Genomic DNA, 15,173 nt, shown 5'->3' on the forward strand with positions numbered 1-15,173 from the left:
ATGTCTCCTCTCAAGGAAAGGCCTGGGGAAGCATTGGTAGCGCTGCCCCCTCACCACTCTTCCTTCAGGCAAAATGAAAAGAGGACTTGTGGGCAAGCTACTTCCCCAGGGGGTCCGCTTAAGCATCTCCTCCACTGGGCCGCCCAAATGACTTACTGTAAGTTATATGGGCAACACAGACATGTAAAAATTCAGAGTTCCCATCCCACCTTTCCTGAGTCCCCAAAGACTTCATACCAGTCAGGAGGCAGGAAAGATCACTCTGGGGAGAGGGAGGGAGAGAGGAGAGGAAACCATTCTGTCCTGCCTGAACCCTGGGAAGAAGCGGAAGTACGTAAAAGCAGGAGCCAGCAAAAGAACAGGTGGCTGTCCTGCAGAGGAGGGAGGGGGGGCAGGCTGTGCCTCTTTGCCATCCCTATACAAGGCACAGAATGTGGAACACAGCCAAGGAGGGGGAGGAAAGGGGCAGTCGGGAACGTTCCCAGGGCTTTGTGCCCCACCAAGCTCTGGTGTACTGGAGCACCAGAACTGCCACATGTCAAATCCCCCCTCCCAAACAATCTGCTCTGTAAATCTCTCTGCTCCCCTCCCTCCTCGGCAGCATCGCTGGGCCTTTGTGCTGGGATCTCAGAGATAAATCACCCACGGCTGAGCTGCTCCCCATCTGGACTTCTGATCCCGATGGCTGCCTGGGAAAGGCACATATGGACCCTTCTCATTATAATGTCTATAGCAGTTCAGCTATGCAGCAATTAATCACGGCCTCTACCTTGCTCACAACAACCGTGTAAGGTAGACCACTGACGTTCCTTTTTAAGGATAAACTGTGGCTGAAAACAGTGGCTTGCATGACCTGCTGTTCATCTTCTGGTCCTAACAGGCTCAGTGCCTAACTTCAAGTTTGACCAATGTTATAGGGCTGAGTGGATCCCCAGCACAGGACCACATAGCCCTGAAGAGCCTTCAGTCAGGATGGCACAGAAAAAGCGACTAAGTTACCAGGAAACCTGATGTTTGGCGCAAGTCAGCCAGCAGATGCAAACATCCAAACCAGGGAATCGATCCCAGCCATCCAGGGTGCAGGTGGGCTGCAAGCATCATTCCCGCCCGTCCCCGCACCCCGTGGCAGCCCCCTGCCCTGCCCATTTTTGGCTGACCTTCTGGACCTTGCTCCCTCAATTCTCAGACCCCTCAACAGAAGCCACACTCTGAGCGCAATCTGCTCCTCTTAGCCAGCGCGCCACCCACTGGCCGGTGACATAACTACCCAAGCATGGGGGGGGCATGAAAGAGGGGGGCGGTTGGACTCGTCCAGGGAAGGCCTGAGGACCACGCGGCCCAGGCAAACCCCCTGGTCGCTTCCAAGACCATGTGATGCGCCCCCCCCCGCCCCTCCCGGCGGGTGCCACGTCTCCTGTGGGCAGCGGAGGCGGCAAAGAGCGCAAGGGCCGCCAGGCCTGGAGCAGGATCAGAAGCCGTCCCTCGGGGAAAGGGCAGAGGGGAGGCGCGCAAGGCGAACCGGATTGCGGGCCCCAGCCTGCCTCGCTTCCCGGGGCCCGCCCCGCTTCTCTACGCCGGTAGCGACAGCGCGTTGCGCCGGGGGAGGGGACCGGCATCTGCGCCCGGCCAGGTCCAGCCGCCGGCGCCACTTTGGGGACTCCTAAAAATAGCGCCTGCGGCTGGAGCGCCTGTTGCAAGCCCGCCGAGGCCGGGGCGCCCGCCGCCTTTTCTCCCTCGCAAGGCACCGCGGCGGCGGCGAGGACGCGCCCCCGCCCCCGCCCCCGGCGCACTCACCTGCCCCCGTCGTGCCGCCGCCGCCGCCGCCGCCGCCTGCTCAGTGCGGCGCGCCCGATCCCGGTCTGGCCGCGCCTTTCGCGGTGCCAAGCCCGGCCCCAGCTGGCGGGGTCTATTCAGGGGGCGGCTCCTCCCCTGCTTCCGTCGCGCAGCCGGGCAGGGGAGACCGGGGAGGGGGCGCCGCTGAGGCGGACCTGGGGGGGGTCTCGGCAGGAAGAGGGGGCGCAGCGACGGGACCCCTGGAGGCGGGGGGTGGGTTGCCGCGGAGGCCCTTGCTCTGCAGGGCCGGGGTCGCCACCGGCGCTTCCCCCGGAGCAGTGTCTGGGCGGCAGAAGGGCTGCGCCCTCGTCTGGCCACGAGGCGGCTGGCCGGGCTTTCCTTCGCGCAGGTCGGTAGGGACAGAGACTGCCCGTCGAGGCTGGGACTCGGGGGCCGCCCCCACCCGGAGGTCTCGCTATTAGCAGCAGCCCTTTCGCTCGACTCAGCTCCGGCTGTGGGTGGGGGGTGTGGCAGCCATGATACTGGCCTGCCTTGCAGGGCTGTTGGGAAAAGTGCCCGAGAGAAAACCGGAGCCATGACCAGTTGAGAGCTGCGGAAAGGCGCCGCTCTCACCCGCTTTTATTCCGCCAATAAATTCTGTCCTGGTGGGTCCTTAAACTGTTTCAACATCCCTTTGAAAGAAGCGGGCTCTAGTCGAAAAAACAGCGCCAGACACCTCCCCCCCCCCCAAAAAAAAAAACCCTTTTTGTCTCCCCATTTAGGCTCTACACAATTTTGGACTCTTCTTTGCAGGCGGCTGCCAAATACAAGAGCATTATTTTGAATGTCCTCTTTTCTTTGGGGGAGGGGAGAAATCACCCCCTGCAGCGTGGACCTTGCCCACCCGCATCTGCACCTACGAATGACACCATGCAAGAGCCAGGCTGCTTAAATTGTTGCATTTTCACTGTGACTTCCTCCAGATTCAGCTGATCAAGGAGTGTGATTTAATGCATGTCCCCCCCCCAAAAAAAAAATCAGTTTAGTTGCCTCAAGGGAGATAGCAGTGTGCCTGAACAGCTAGCTCACAAGCTCCCCGAGAGACAGTGTGGGTGCAGTGCACATCAGACACCTATGGGAGAGGCTTGCTCTTATCGTGCACCTTAAGCTCCCTTTCGGGGCCATTGTGAAGTGAAAATGAGAGTGAGATGCACTGAGCCCTGAAAGAGGGGCAGGAGAAAAGGTTGACAGACACAGAAAGCAAAGCAGCCACCTCTTCCCTTCACTGGAAGGTGACCACTCTGGGGCATGAAAGGAGGGGGGCAGCAGGCTCCCCCATGGATGCTCACCTGGTGCCTGCCCCAATGCCAGACCTCTTTTCACTTGCCCTGGCTTTTATACTGCTTGGTCCGTTGAAAACTCAGCTGGCTGCTTGAAACTGCTCTTTGGTATGGCCATGTTTTAAAGCTTGGTTTACATAGGTGTGCTTTTTAAGTTTTTCAGCGGGTGGCACTATGGGTTAAACCACAGAGCCTAGGACTTGCCGATCAGAAGGTTGGCGTTGCTCAGTGCCTGCTCCTGCCAACCTAGCAGTTTGAAAGCACGTCAAAGTGCAAGTAGATAAATAGATATCGCTCTGGCGGGAAGGTAAACAGCGTTTCCGTGTGCTGCTCTGGTTCGCCAGAAGTGGCTTAGTCATGCTGGTCACATGACCCAGAAGCTGTATGCTGGCTCCCTTGGCCAATAAAGCGAGATGAGCGCCGCAACCCCAGAGTCAGTCATGACTGGACTTATGGTCAGGAGTCCGGTCCCTTTACCTTTTTTAAGCCTCTCTGGAAACCTGAAGATGGTGCCTGATGTCGGTGGTGGCATAAATAAAAAAGAAACTGGGAGAAAAAGAAGGTACCTCAAAAGAAGAACTGGAGAAGCCCAGTGCCTTGGATGGCCTGGACAAGCCAGCAGAAACTGAAGCCAAATCACCCCTGAAAAGCAAGAGTCCGCAGGCTAGTAGTAGCACAAGCCACCAGTTGACAAAGGGACAGGAGAGATCCAAAGGCCAGGTTGTACCCCAGCTATGACTAAAAAGGGCCAGAGTGAAACCCCAAGCCCCCTGCCTTCAAAACTCGGGGTGCATCGCCCCCTGGGAGTTTCTGCCCCCTGCCAGGATCCCATTTTTGGTCAGGGTGCACCTCAACCTCCTGAGCTGCGATTTGGGATGAGATTTCAAGGGACATGGCAATGATGTGCTTTGAACTAGGGCAGCCTTGGTGGGATTTACTAGCATGGAAAATATAGGGCAACTGCAGGGTCCTTTGAAGGGTGATGGGCTGCTCCGGCTTCTCGCTGCTGCTGCCGCCGCCGTCCCTCCCACATGTGAGATCACAGTTTAGCAGCACAATGCGGGGGGAGGAGAGGGGGGAGGCATCTATAAGAGCACATCTGTGTCTGCAGTCTGCTCTCTCTCTCTAGCCAGGCACAACAGGCTTCGGCCCACGCCTTGCGAAAGCATTTGTGTGTGTGTGTGGCTGGGATTGACTCAGTCATGGAGAGAAGTAGCTCAGCTATTTTCCTCTCTCTGCCCAGGGGAGTCCTCGGGGCTATTAATTTTTAAAATATTTTTAATGGGATTCTTTTTCCAGGGTCTGGGCGGGCAGGGGAGTGGGAAAGAGAGTGATTCAGGCAGGAAACATGGAGTCTCTTGGAAAATCTGACACTGTGATCTTTGTATGAAAGGGCTGGCTGCTGCTGCACCCGGTGGTGTGTGGAGGAGCTCCCTAGAAAATGTGTGTGTTTAGGGCGGCGGAGGCGGGGGGAGTCCATAAGGAGGTCACTAGTTCCAGATCCCCATTCTTTGCTCTGCAGAGAGCAACAATTCGCTTAACGGTTTCTTCAGTCCACACCAAAGCACAGACACCGAGCCCATCCCAAAGAGAAAATGACAACAGGGGGAGGAGGAAATAAGCGACTGAATATTGGAGAAAAGGAATGGCAGTGCTATATCTTGGGGCCGGAACCAGCACATGCTTAATTCCCAGATGTGGGTGCAAAATGGGAGCCTGTGTTGATGTAGGCATGTGGTTTTTCAGCCCCCTTTCAGGCAGGTGAGACCTCCTGGGGAGGCACCAAAGCTCTCCACTGTGTTCCAAGGCCAATGCAAAGAGTGTGTTGGTTTGGTGTTTTTATTAATTATTCTTATTCTTATTCTTATTATTAAATAGCAAAGGCCCCAAGAGCAGGAAACTCTGTGTGCAATGCTATAATGCATCCTGAACATCAGTTCAAAAATGAAATTGGGGCCATTACATTACTAGGCACAAAGAGTGCATACTGTTTTGTGGTATTTTGGTGGGCCTAAACATTATTTTTTAATTTTCTTATGGACCAATACGACTATGCTTTACTTTTTATGTGACCTGAACATGTCACTCGATGTGTCAAATAAATACTTTAAATCTCAAATTAGTCAGCCACGTTAACTTGCAACATCAGGTTAGATCACCATCATCAATAGCTGAAGAAAGCTGTTGCACTCCTGTCTTGCTTTTAGGCTTCCCACAAACATTTACTTGGTCACTGGGAGGAAGAAGGTGCTTAACTGGCTGTTCTAACCCAACAGGGCTGTTCTTAAAGAGGGAAATGAATCTCCAAGGGCCACAGCTGAACATCTGATTTGCATGCAGAATGTCCCAGCTTCAATCCCCAGTGACATTTCCACATAGGACTGGGAGAGACCCCACCTGAAATCCTGGAGAGCTTCTTCCTGCCAGGCAGTGTTAAAAAGCCTGAATTAGATTGACTTAAATGGGCAGACTTCTCCATGGAACTGCTGTGGGTGACTAGTACTGGTGACAGACATGCTGTCAATTTCCTGACAAGTGTTCTGGGAGATGGAGAATGAAGTCAGGGAGGAAGTGGTGTACTAATGGGCAAATTGAACGAATTTCACTCAAGTAAGACTGGGCTCATGTATGCTCCGCTCATGACAAAAAGGTCTATAGATACAGTACCCTAAATGATTGATTGCCCTAGAACAGCTGTTCAAGGAACCAACCAGAGAGGAGGTGACCCTGGACATAATCCTAAGTAGCACCAAGGAGGACTTGGAGAAAGATGTAAGTAGGCAGTTTCCAAGAAAGTACAGTCACATTTGACTTCAAAAGAGGAAACTTCTGCAGAATGAGGCGATGGGTTGAAAAGGAAGTTTGCAAGGGAAAGTCAAAAGTCTCATTGACCTTTGTCAGTAAGCACATGAAGAAGGGTGTTTTGGCAGAGAGTACATCCTTAGACTTTCAAAAAGCATTTGATCAAAGTCCCTCACCAAATATTCCCAAGTAAGCATATCAGTTATGGAATAAGATCCTCTTATGGATCAGAAACTGGTTAAGAAACAGGAAGCAAAAGAAAAGGAATAAAATTGCAGTTTTCCTGATAGAGGGGAGCAAGAAATGGGGTGCCCCAAAAATCTGTATTGGGACCTGTGTTTTTGAACTTGTTTATCAATCACCTGGATTTAGGAGTGAGCAGTCAGATAGCCAGTTTGCTGATAACAGCAAATCGTTAAGTATTTTTTATCTATCACTTTCCAACATGTATGACTTCAAATAAGTTTCCATATGGCAAGTCATATAGTAAAATAAAATAGGCTGGCAAGAACAAAAAGGGATTGCAAGGAGCTCCATGAGGATCTTTCCAAGTTGGATGACTGGGCGTTGAAATAGCAAATCCACTTCCATGTAGGCAAGTCTAAAGGGATGCACTATGGGGCAAAAAGTCCTCAGTTTACTTACACACTAATGGGATCTGAACTGCTAGTGGCTGCCTAGAAAAGCAGTCTTGCAGTCACAGTAGACAGTGCAATGAAAACGTCAACCCAGTGTGTGGCACCTGTGAAAAAAGTGCACAACTGGTGCCTCTCTCTGAACCTGGTATCTGCTTTCTGCTGGCTCTTGTACTGTACCCACCCAGCCAGGAATTCTGTGCAAGTTCACTACAGATAACTGGTGAAAGCGTCACTAAAGATCAAGCACCAGGGAATTCTGAAATCCACCTTCCCATTCCCTAATCCACCTTCCCATTCCCTGTCCCCCAGCTGCATAGCTGCTGTAGGTTGTAGATTGCAGACAGCCCAGTCCTACTGCAAAATTGCCTCCCAACCAGCTGCCTCCCTCCTGCCATACTGGTCAGTATCTGCACCATTGATCGGGACGTGTCATGCCCTTCTACTCTGGGTGTAATTGCCCAGGTGCACTCCATCCTACTTTGCCAGGTGGGACCAGCACCTGGACATTCGGAACCACACATCTAGAAGATCTCCCAAGAATCCAGGATGCAGCCTCAGTCCTACCCTTCCTTTGGCAGTAGAAAGAGTAACATCTAATAGCAGCATCTCAAGCATCTGCAAAACAGTCAAGGGAAGGAAACACTGGCGAGTGGACACATTCAGCAAACCACCTTCCACCCACCAGTGATGTTTGGGAGTGGATCCCAAGGGGGCCAGTTTGTTGAGCGAAGGCAAGGTCTGGAAGACCCCAGCTGGGAGAAAGCCTCTGGTCCTCTCCAGAGTCAGTTATCTACCTATCAAGGTAGCTGCAGAACCACGCAGGCTTTCCCAGTCTGCCTGGAGCCACCAAGTGAGTGTTGCAGAACTGCCAGTTTCATGGACTCCCAGCAAATGCCAGCTTGGCATCCGCCAAGGAACAGCCCCCTCCTCCCCTGCTGTGTCCCTGGCAGCCCCAGGGACAAGGACAGGCAGACGAGCAACAGCTTCTCTCTTTCCCCCCCTTCTCTATGTGTGCAGAGAAAGAGTGTAGCAAAGCGCTATCCAGCAGCCGGCCCAAACTTGGGAGGCTAAAGGCATTCTTTCCCTCTCCGAGCTTGGACTTGTCACTGTTCCTATTTTGTTGAATTTCCCTTTGTTTGTGCCAGCAAGAGCCTGCCTGCCAAGGACAAAAAGCCACAGAGAAGAGAGATTTGCTGCAGTGCCAGCATCTTGGTGCGGCCCCATCAGTGAGCCTTCCTCAGCAACAGCAGCGCACACTTTTTGGGGGTCTCAGTGGATGCTCCAGACCCCCCAGGAAGGGGGTTCCCCAAGTCCCCCTTGGGGCACTGCCTGGCCTGGAGCTCACCAGCCGCCCACTTTCCTCAAGTGTCCTTCTGCACAGACAGTCTCGGCCATTGTTTGGGCCGCCCACGTGCCAGTGCTGCAGCTGTCAGGAAGGACCTTTGATATCTGACAGCAGTCTAATCCTTGCTAAGGAGGGGCCTTGCCTGACAGCAGCCCCTCCCCACAGCTTCCTCAGGCCAGGCCAAAGGCAGAACTCGGCAAATCATCGGGCAGAGCGGAGCCAAAATTCATTTGCAGATTATGAAAAACCACACCGGCAGCAGATTCACCGCTGTCCTCCCTAGTTGTAGGCCCCAAGCGACTCAGCCTTGCCTCAGAAACAAGTACCAGACACAGGCAAACTGAAAGAGTGCCTGACCAGCAGCCACCTATGGCATAGCTGTCAACTTTTCCCATTTTTAAAGGGAAATTCCCTTATTCCGAATAGGATTCCTCGCAAGAAAAGGGAAAAGTTGACAGCTATGACTATGCTGGAGTCAGGCCTGGCTGTCCACAGGCCAAGGACCCACCTAGGCCGCAGCAGGCGTTGCATGGCTAAGCTAAACTCTAATAAGGTAAAAGCAAAATGAGCTCTGCAGCCCCCACCAGAAATCAGGATGCTACCCCCACCCTTCTTCTCCCTTCCCCCAAGGTTGATCCTCGAAAGAATGTGGGCACATATTTTATCTTCTGTAAACCACTTGAGAATTATTGTTTTGATTTTTTTTTTTACATTCGAGCAGTGTATAAATCTTAAGAAAATGAACAAAATGTTTGGTTTCCTGGATCCTCCAATAACCCTTTGGACCTGCAGGACATCCTATGGGTCTGCAGGTCCCTGTCCCACACCTCCAGGCACCTCCTGCATCCAAGGAGCCGCTGCCTCTGCTCATCAGCTGCCATGACCCCTACCTGGGGGAAGAGAACAAAACCACATCCCACTGCATCCCTCCCAAGGGAGTTTCAGGGGTCCCACCTACTGGCTTCATTTTGGGACAAGGCAAAAACATTTGTTGCTTTCCCAGGCCTTTGGAAATGTAATCGGCTTCCTTGCCAACAAAGCTCCTCTGTATATGTGGTTGACAGAGGTTGTTAGAGTCATTTTTTTTTATTGTCGGGCTACAGTGCTAAGTAGCTGTTTGCTCCCACCCGTAGAAAGGGAGGGATATATTAGTAACAAGGAAAACCACCAACCCATCAGCCTCCTTACCTTGAGAAAGGCGTGTGGGGCGTGTGACTGCCAAGCCATCTATGGCACACGGGTTGCCACAGGGGTGCAGTGTGAGAGTCCCGTGCGTGTTCTCGATGAAGCAGTGCTTGGGTGCCACACCAGCCCCCTGCAGCACAATGTCTCCGGCAGCTGAGCCCAGCATGGTTTTGCCTGCAAGGAGACACAGGCAGATGCTCAGCAGGGCAGGATGTGGGGCAGCCATTGCCCCCCCCCAGCGGCTCTTCTGCCTGGCTAGTTCCCAGCAGGAGAAGCAGGTGCCCCCTCTCACCTACAGAGCTTGACAGCCAGGGGCCTGAGAGTAGCCAAGGCTGCCCAAAAGAGATTCCTAAACTGGATGTGCCAGTGCATCAAGGTTGGAGAGATTCTGTTGTGCCACCTTTCCTGGCTGATGCCCTGATATTGTCCTCCACATGGGAAGGGGCTTCCCAACCAGCCCTGCAGGTACTTACCTTCTTCCAGAGGCAGGAGAGTGATGGCAGTGCTGAGACGCCCGCTGCCCAGGCTCACGAGATGTGGCTTTTCAGTCTGCACTTTCAGGCCTTTGCCTGTCTCGGTCAGGTCTAGAAGACTGTTCTGCAAGGTGGAGAATAGCTTTAACTGGCTGCAGCTCCTCTGGAGCCTCCATCTTCACCCACCACCACGAGATGTGGGTCTAAGGGAATGGGGTGGATGGCCAAGGCATGGGGCTGGCTGAGATTCGGGAGAAGGTGGGAGAGGAAGGAAGAGAACTGCTCCAGTTGCAGGCAGTATCCAGGGTCTGTAGCTCACTCTAATAGGATCAGAGAACAAGCCAATTAACCCTAAGGGATTTAGGGCCAATCCTCCTAATTGGACAATAAGAGGAGCAGGGAGCAGCCCTGCTCTGTTGAAGCCCAGAAGGCTGATGAGCCAAGGAGAGGAGGAGGCCATTGGTACTGCAGTGGGGGAGCATCTCCTGGTCATTTGGGGCTGATGTACATAAAGGTTGCAGCCCCTGTGCCTGCTTCAGGGTGGTACCCCTTGTGGGGAGAGATCCTAATAAAACCAACAATAGCACAGCACTTAGTTACAACACAGAACTAGGGAAAGTCTTCAACCGTTGCCAAAAGATAACAAAGTTGACTCCAGGCCAACTCCATAAATAAGGGGCCAGCACCGGAAAGGCCCTGTATTGCCCTCCCTAGGCTCACTCTCTGGCCTGAGGGTGAGAACCCCGCTTTGTTTGCAAGTATTTCCATTCACAATATCCCAAGTTGTTGTTTTTTTCCATTCACAACATCAGCTCACCTGAAGACGTGCCTGCACTCGACCAGCTGGGCTGGCCACATTGCGGTTACAGGTCTCCATGGCAACAGTCCCCCTAAAGGAAAACGGAAGGTCAAAAATCCTAGCCCAGAAGATGACCCAAAGTTCCACCTAGGAGATTCCCCCCCCCCCACAACACATCCTGAGTGACCATCTTGTTTTGACTTCTGCATCAAAGCTACTTTGAATAGTGTAGGGGGGGGGGTTAAAATAAAATCTAGGTTTCTCAGACCCATATGTTGAATCTGGGATTAACCAAGAGTAATCCCTTGCCCCCCCCCATCAACCCCACCTTCAGCACCCAACTGTGTCTGCATACATACCCTACCCCCTTGTTCCCTGATCTCTCACCCCATCTGAAATCTAGATTGTAAACACACCTACCTGCCCCTCTGGCATGATTATTAGAAAGACATGTTGCTTTCTCAAGTACATGGAAGAGTGTACATGAAAAGCAACAATATCACACTGACAAGATGTTTAATGCCCCCACAGCTCCAGCGATTCTACTTCATTGTCCCTTTTCTGTTGTTGTTTTTTTTCTCTCTCTCTCAGCTGCACCTCAGATCTCTGCACCCCCAGCCCCCTTCTCAGGAGCCCACCATGACAACCACAGTGCGCCACCTACAGGCTGCGTCCCAACACTGCCCTACCTTGCAGGAGCCACCTGGGCCCCCTCAGAGAGGCAAAGCAGTCACTCACACACCCCTGGCACAGGTCAGGAGCCCCCAACCCACAGCCCCCTCTGCGGCAGGGCAGAAGCAAAGGTCTGCCTCTGCCCTGAACTCTCCCTCCCTCCCTTTCCCACCTCCCTGAAATGAACACAGGTCCTCTCCAGGGGATGCAAGAGTTCTTCATCAGCAGAAAAGGCAGCCAGAAGTCCTGTCTTTTTGCCTTTCTTTCTCCTCAAGTCTGAGGGAGGGGGGGGGACACCTCCTCAGGAACTGCCTTGGTGAGGGGGTGTGTGGGGGGGTGGTCTCCCTGTTCCCTTGCCTCCCCCTCTCTCCTCCAGAGCTGCTCCAGCAGGTCACAAGCCCTGACAAGCAGCCTCTGTTCTGGAGAAGGGAGGGAGAGTGGGCACCCCACCTTGCCAGCAGCGACAAGGCGGCTTTCTTCTCCGTGAAGAGGTCAGAGAATGAGGCGCTTGTGTGGCTGGGAGTGGCCAGGCAGCAAATGCCAAAGGGTCGGAGCTCCAGAAAAAGTGGGCCTGGGACGGCTGCGAGCCTCCTCTTGGGCCTGGGGACCGAGTGAGTTGCGGGGGCTCCTAGCCGGACCACACACACAAAGCACACAGAGAGAAAACAGAGAGGAAGAAAAAGGGTCCTCTGAGGGAAGGGGAAGGAAGGGAGAAAGGGCAAATCTGCCTGTGAGCCCCAGCTGTGATGTGGCCCCTTCCAGGAGAAGCTGACAGATCTCCTTGTGGGCCACTCCCTTCCCAGGCAAGGGTGCTTTTGGCCTGTCCTCCCCCCCTCCCAGAAAAGAGCCTGGGAAAGTTGGGGGCGGCAGCTGGGCCAAGGCCTGGCCGCCCACAACGGCTGGATTGCCAAAAAGCCTGTGATGACACAAGAGCAGGGTGACCAGCTCCACACACCCCCCCACACACATCGAGCTGGACCAGAGTGAGAACTGTTCTGCCCATCCGCACCCCTCCAGTCCTCATGCAGGAGAGTCCGCCACAAGGAGAAGGAGGGAGAGCCAGTGGTGGGGCACAGATGGCATTGGCTAAAGAGGGCTTGTCAAAGAGCCACGCAGCAGCAGAGCCTTCCCCGCGGTGCCAGGAGGCATGTGTGCATCCTCCCCAGTCTGGGCCTATAGGTAAAGAGGGTCCCCCAAAGGCCTCCAGGCAGGGAAGACTCACCTCAAAAGTCTTCCAAGACAACCATCCTGACTCCTGGAGGGGCACCCGAAAGCTCTGCCGTTCCCACAGCTGGCAAGAGGCTCTGGAGGCCAGTTCCCTTTGCAATCCTGAGTCACCAGGAGGAAACAGTCTTTCCTGTCCCATCCACAGGCGAAGAGGGGAGGCCCAGCCCAGGCCACAGGTTGCCAAGGCAACAACAGACAATAACAGGGGCAGCAGCCACTTCCCCTTGGAAAACAAACCAAGAGCTAGATCTATCCACCAGGCACACTGGCTCAGGAGTCCCTCTCCCCAGTTCCCCGAGGGGCAGAGGTCTCCTTTCAGTTCCTGTGCCCCCAAATAAGTCAGGCAGCAACCTGGCAGCTGCAGCCCCCAAAAGCAACCGTGGAAGCCCACCAATGCCCACTGCCACATGGGATGCTCACAGCCATGTGCTTCTCCAACATTAACATTAGCAGATGGATATTTCAGATCCTGGCTACCCAACTCAAGCTGGGGAGAGAAACCAATAAACTGGGTGAATTCAAAATTGCCACCAGATAAGCATCCAAGTACCAAGAGAGAGGTGTCCCTGGATGGCTCGCTGTGGCTGCCAGAAAATGTCACGCACACACGACGCCTTCCTCATTCCCAGGACTGGCAAATCCTGATTAAATTAAGGGGGGAATTGCCCTCCGCTCATTAAACCCTTTCATGGGGCAGATCCAAGAGCAACAGGCTCCCTGGTTCATTTGTGAAGAAAGTCTCAGAACATTCTGGGCACCGCCCTGAGCACAAAACAGAACTGGCCCCAAGGAGGTTAGCCACAACTAGGCAAGGCAACCAGGCAATTTGTCCTTTGCCTCCAAAGGGATCAGCCGTCTCAATGGTGGACCGGATGCCTCCCACTCTGTTGCTGTAGAGAGAACTGATCTTAAAGATGCACTAAAAGTATTTGCTGTCCCAAGGTCTCCAAAGAGAAACTCCCTGAGGATAGGGATACTATCCTTGGTGGGTCGTAAGGGCTAAGAATTACTTTTAAAAGAGGACTCCGTATTCTTGTTCTTTTTGTGTGTGCTTTTTGTAGCCGCCGTTTTATTATATTATGAAAAACTTTAATAGAAATCTCATTACAAAGAGGAACTCTCTAAGAGTCCTGCAAGTAAGAGACAGCATCCCTCCACTCATCCTCCACCAATGCCTCCTGTCACTATGACAGGCAGGAGGTCCACAGGTTCAGCCAGAACATCATAGCAAAGCCATTCTCCTGTACTGGGAGAGCATTCCCAGGGATTCTCTGCTAGGGGTGTGGGGAGGTTATGGCTTATCAGTCCTGCTGCTGCCCACTCTGGGTGCCTCGGCTTTTGGGGTGGCTTCAGCCCAGTGCCTTTGGAAGACCCTCCACCTTGTCCTAAATGAGTCCAGGTGCTATCCCTCGCCTTGCTCCCCACCTGGGCCTCCCATAAACCAGCAGCGCAGGCAAACAGAAAGAGGCTGTCACCGTTAAAGTCTCCAGCCGACTCCCTTGTCAGCTCAACAAAGGAAACGTGCACTTTTTAAAAAGCCAGAAAAGCATTTCAGGTGGGGAGAGCGACGCACACGGCTTAATCCTGTCCACAAGCCATATTCGATGACCCAGATCTTTTGTCCCTAAGTCTCCACCGGAACTGTTGGAGGAGATCTGTACTCATAACGTCCCTTTAGGGCGCTCGGGATTCTGGCACAGGATACAGGAACCCTCTTTTCTGCTCCCCAGCAGCGCGGGGAGGGGGCTGCATGCGGCTGCCAGTCTCCCCTCCTGCCAAGACGCCGCAGGTCCCCCTTCTCCTTCTCTCCCGTCCCGAAGACTCGCTCGCTGCGCGGATTAGGGAACAGAAATGCCAAAAATGTGTGGAATGCGCCACGTCCGTCCAGGCAGGGAGGCGGGCAGGCGAGCTCCCCCACCACCACCGGTGCCCCCTTCAGGTGCCATCCAGGAAGGAGCTCCCTTGGAGATAGACAAGAGAGGAGTCGAGCCAATCGCCTATAAGGGAGGGGGCACCGCTGGCTACATGGACATCTCGCCCCCACCCAACACTCGTATATACCTAGACACGAATACGAACAATAGCTGGGGGGAGAGGGGAAGATTGGGGGGGGGGGGTTTCGAAGGGGCGAGGAAACCGCCCCAAGCCCAGGAAAGTGCCCCCCTCCCCATCCCAGTTCCATCCCCGGCAGGTGCGTCCCGTCCAAAGAAGGGAATTATCCTTCGCCGCCCCGTCCCGCTTACCTGGATGGTGGCCCCGACGGGGCGCCCCCACCTGCGGAGCCCGCTCGCTCGCGATGCTTCCGAGCGGAGCGCTGGAACCCGCGTCTCCTACTCTCCCAGACCGGACTCCTCTTTCCTCGGCGAGGGGCCGTCCCTCCGCCTCAGCCCGAGGAGGAGGGCGAGCCGGAGGAGCCCCCGCCCCTTCTCCCCGGGCCTGGCCTTTGTTCGCCGCCCTTCCTGGGGCGCTCTGTGCCAGGCTGGGATGAGCCGCTGCCCGGCGCGTGACCTGCCAGGCACGCCGGATGCCGCCCGCCCGGGGACTGGCAGTGCCCTCCGGCTTGTGCCCGAGGAGGAGGAGGAGCAGGCAGGGCTGGAAACCGGAGAGGCGCTGCTCGCTGGCTGCAACCCGAGCCGCCGCCGCCGCTGCAGGAGAGCCTGAACAAAGGGCTGGATCAAGAGAGGTGCCGGGGCGCAACTGGCTGGCTGGCTGCGCCTGACTTCGACGCCCCGTCTGGTCCCTTGGCAGCGGCACGTGCTCCGAGGGAGGGTGGCCTCCTCCTTCTCGGGAGAACGGAGGAGATGGGAGATCTCCTGGTCGCAATGGAGAGAGACTGCAGCTTAGTGGCACCAGCTGCTTGACATGCTAAGGTGACAGATTCAGTCTGCACTTCCAGCGAGGGCTGGGAATGCCCCTGCG

At 54.5% G+C, this 15,173-nt stretch overlaps 1 protein-coding gene across 13 annotated transcripts in view; it reads right to left on the minus strand.

The window, feature by feature from the left end:
• PHLDB1 (pleckstrin homology like domain family B member 1) overlaps positions 1 to 14,945 on the minus strand; it is a 42,414-nt gene extending 27,469 nt beyond the window's left edge. For 2 of the 13 annotated variants that reach the window (XM_079956130.1, XM_079956123.1), the window contains exons 1-4: positions 14,498 to 14,945; positions 10,374 to 10,446; positions 9,557 to 9,680; positions 9,087 to 9,257 (exon numbers count right to left, since the gene is read on the minus strand). In XM_079956130.1, coding sequence (XP_079812256.1) covers positions 9,087 to 9,257; positions 9,557 to 9,680; positions 10,374 to 10,433 — 355 coding nt within the window. In that variant the 5' untranslated portion in view covers positions 10,434 to 10,446; positions 14,498 to 14,945. Of the gene's footprint in view, positions 1 to 1,794; positions 1,872 to 9,086; positions 9,258 to 9,556; positions 9,681 to 10,373; positions 10,447 to 12,249; positions 12,357 to 14,497 lie in introns of those variants that run through there. The other 11 variants (XM_079956134.1, XM_079956135.1, XM_079956133.1 and 8 more) reach the window with 10 other exon arrangements.
• Positions 14,946 to 15,173: the final 228 nt, after the last annotated feature.

The sequence above is a fragment of the Podarcis cretensis genome, assembly GCF_951804945.1.
Source record: "Podarcis cretensis genome assembly, chromosome: 15".
Classification (NCBI taxonomy): domain Eukaryota; kingdom Metazoa; phylum Chordata; class Lepidosauria; order Squamata; family Lacertidae; genus Podarcis; species Podarcis cretensis.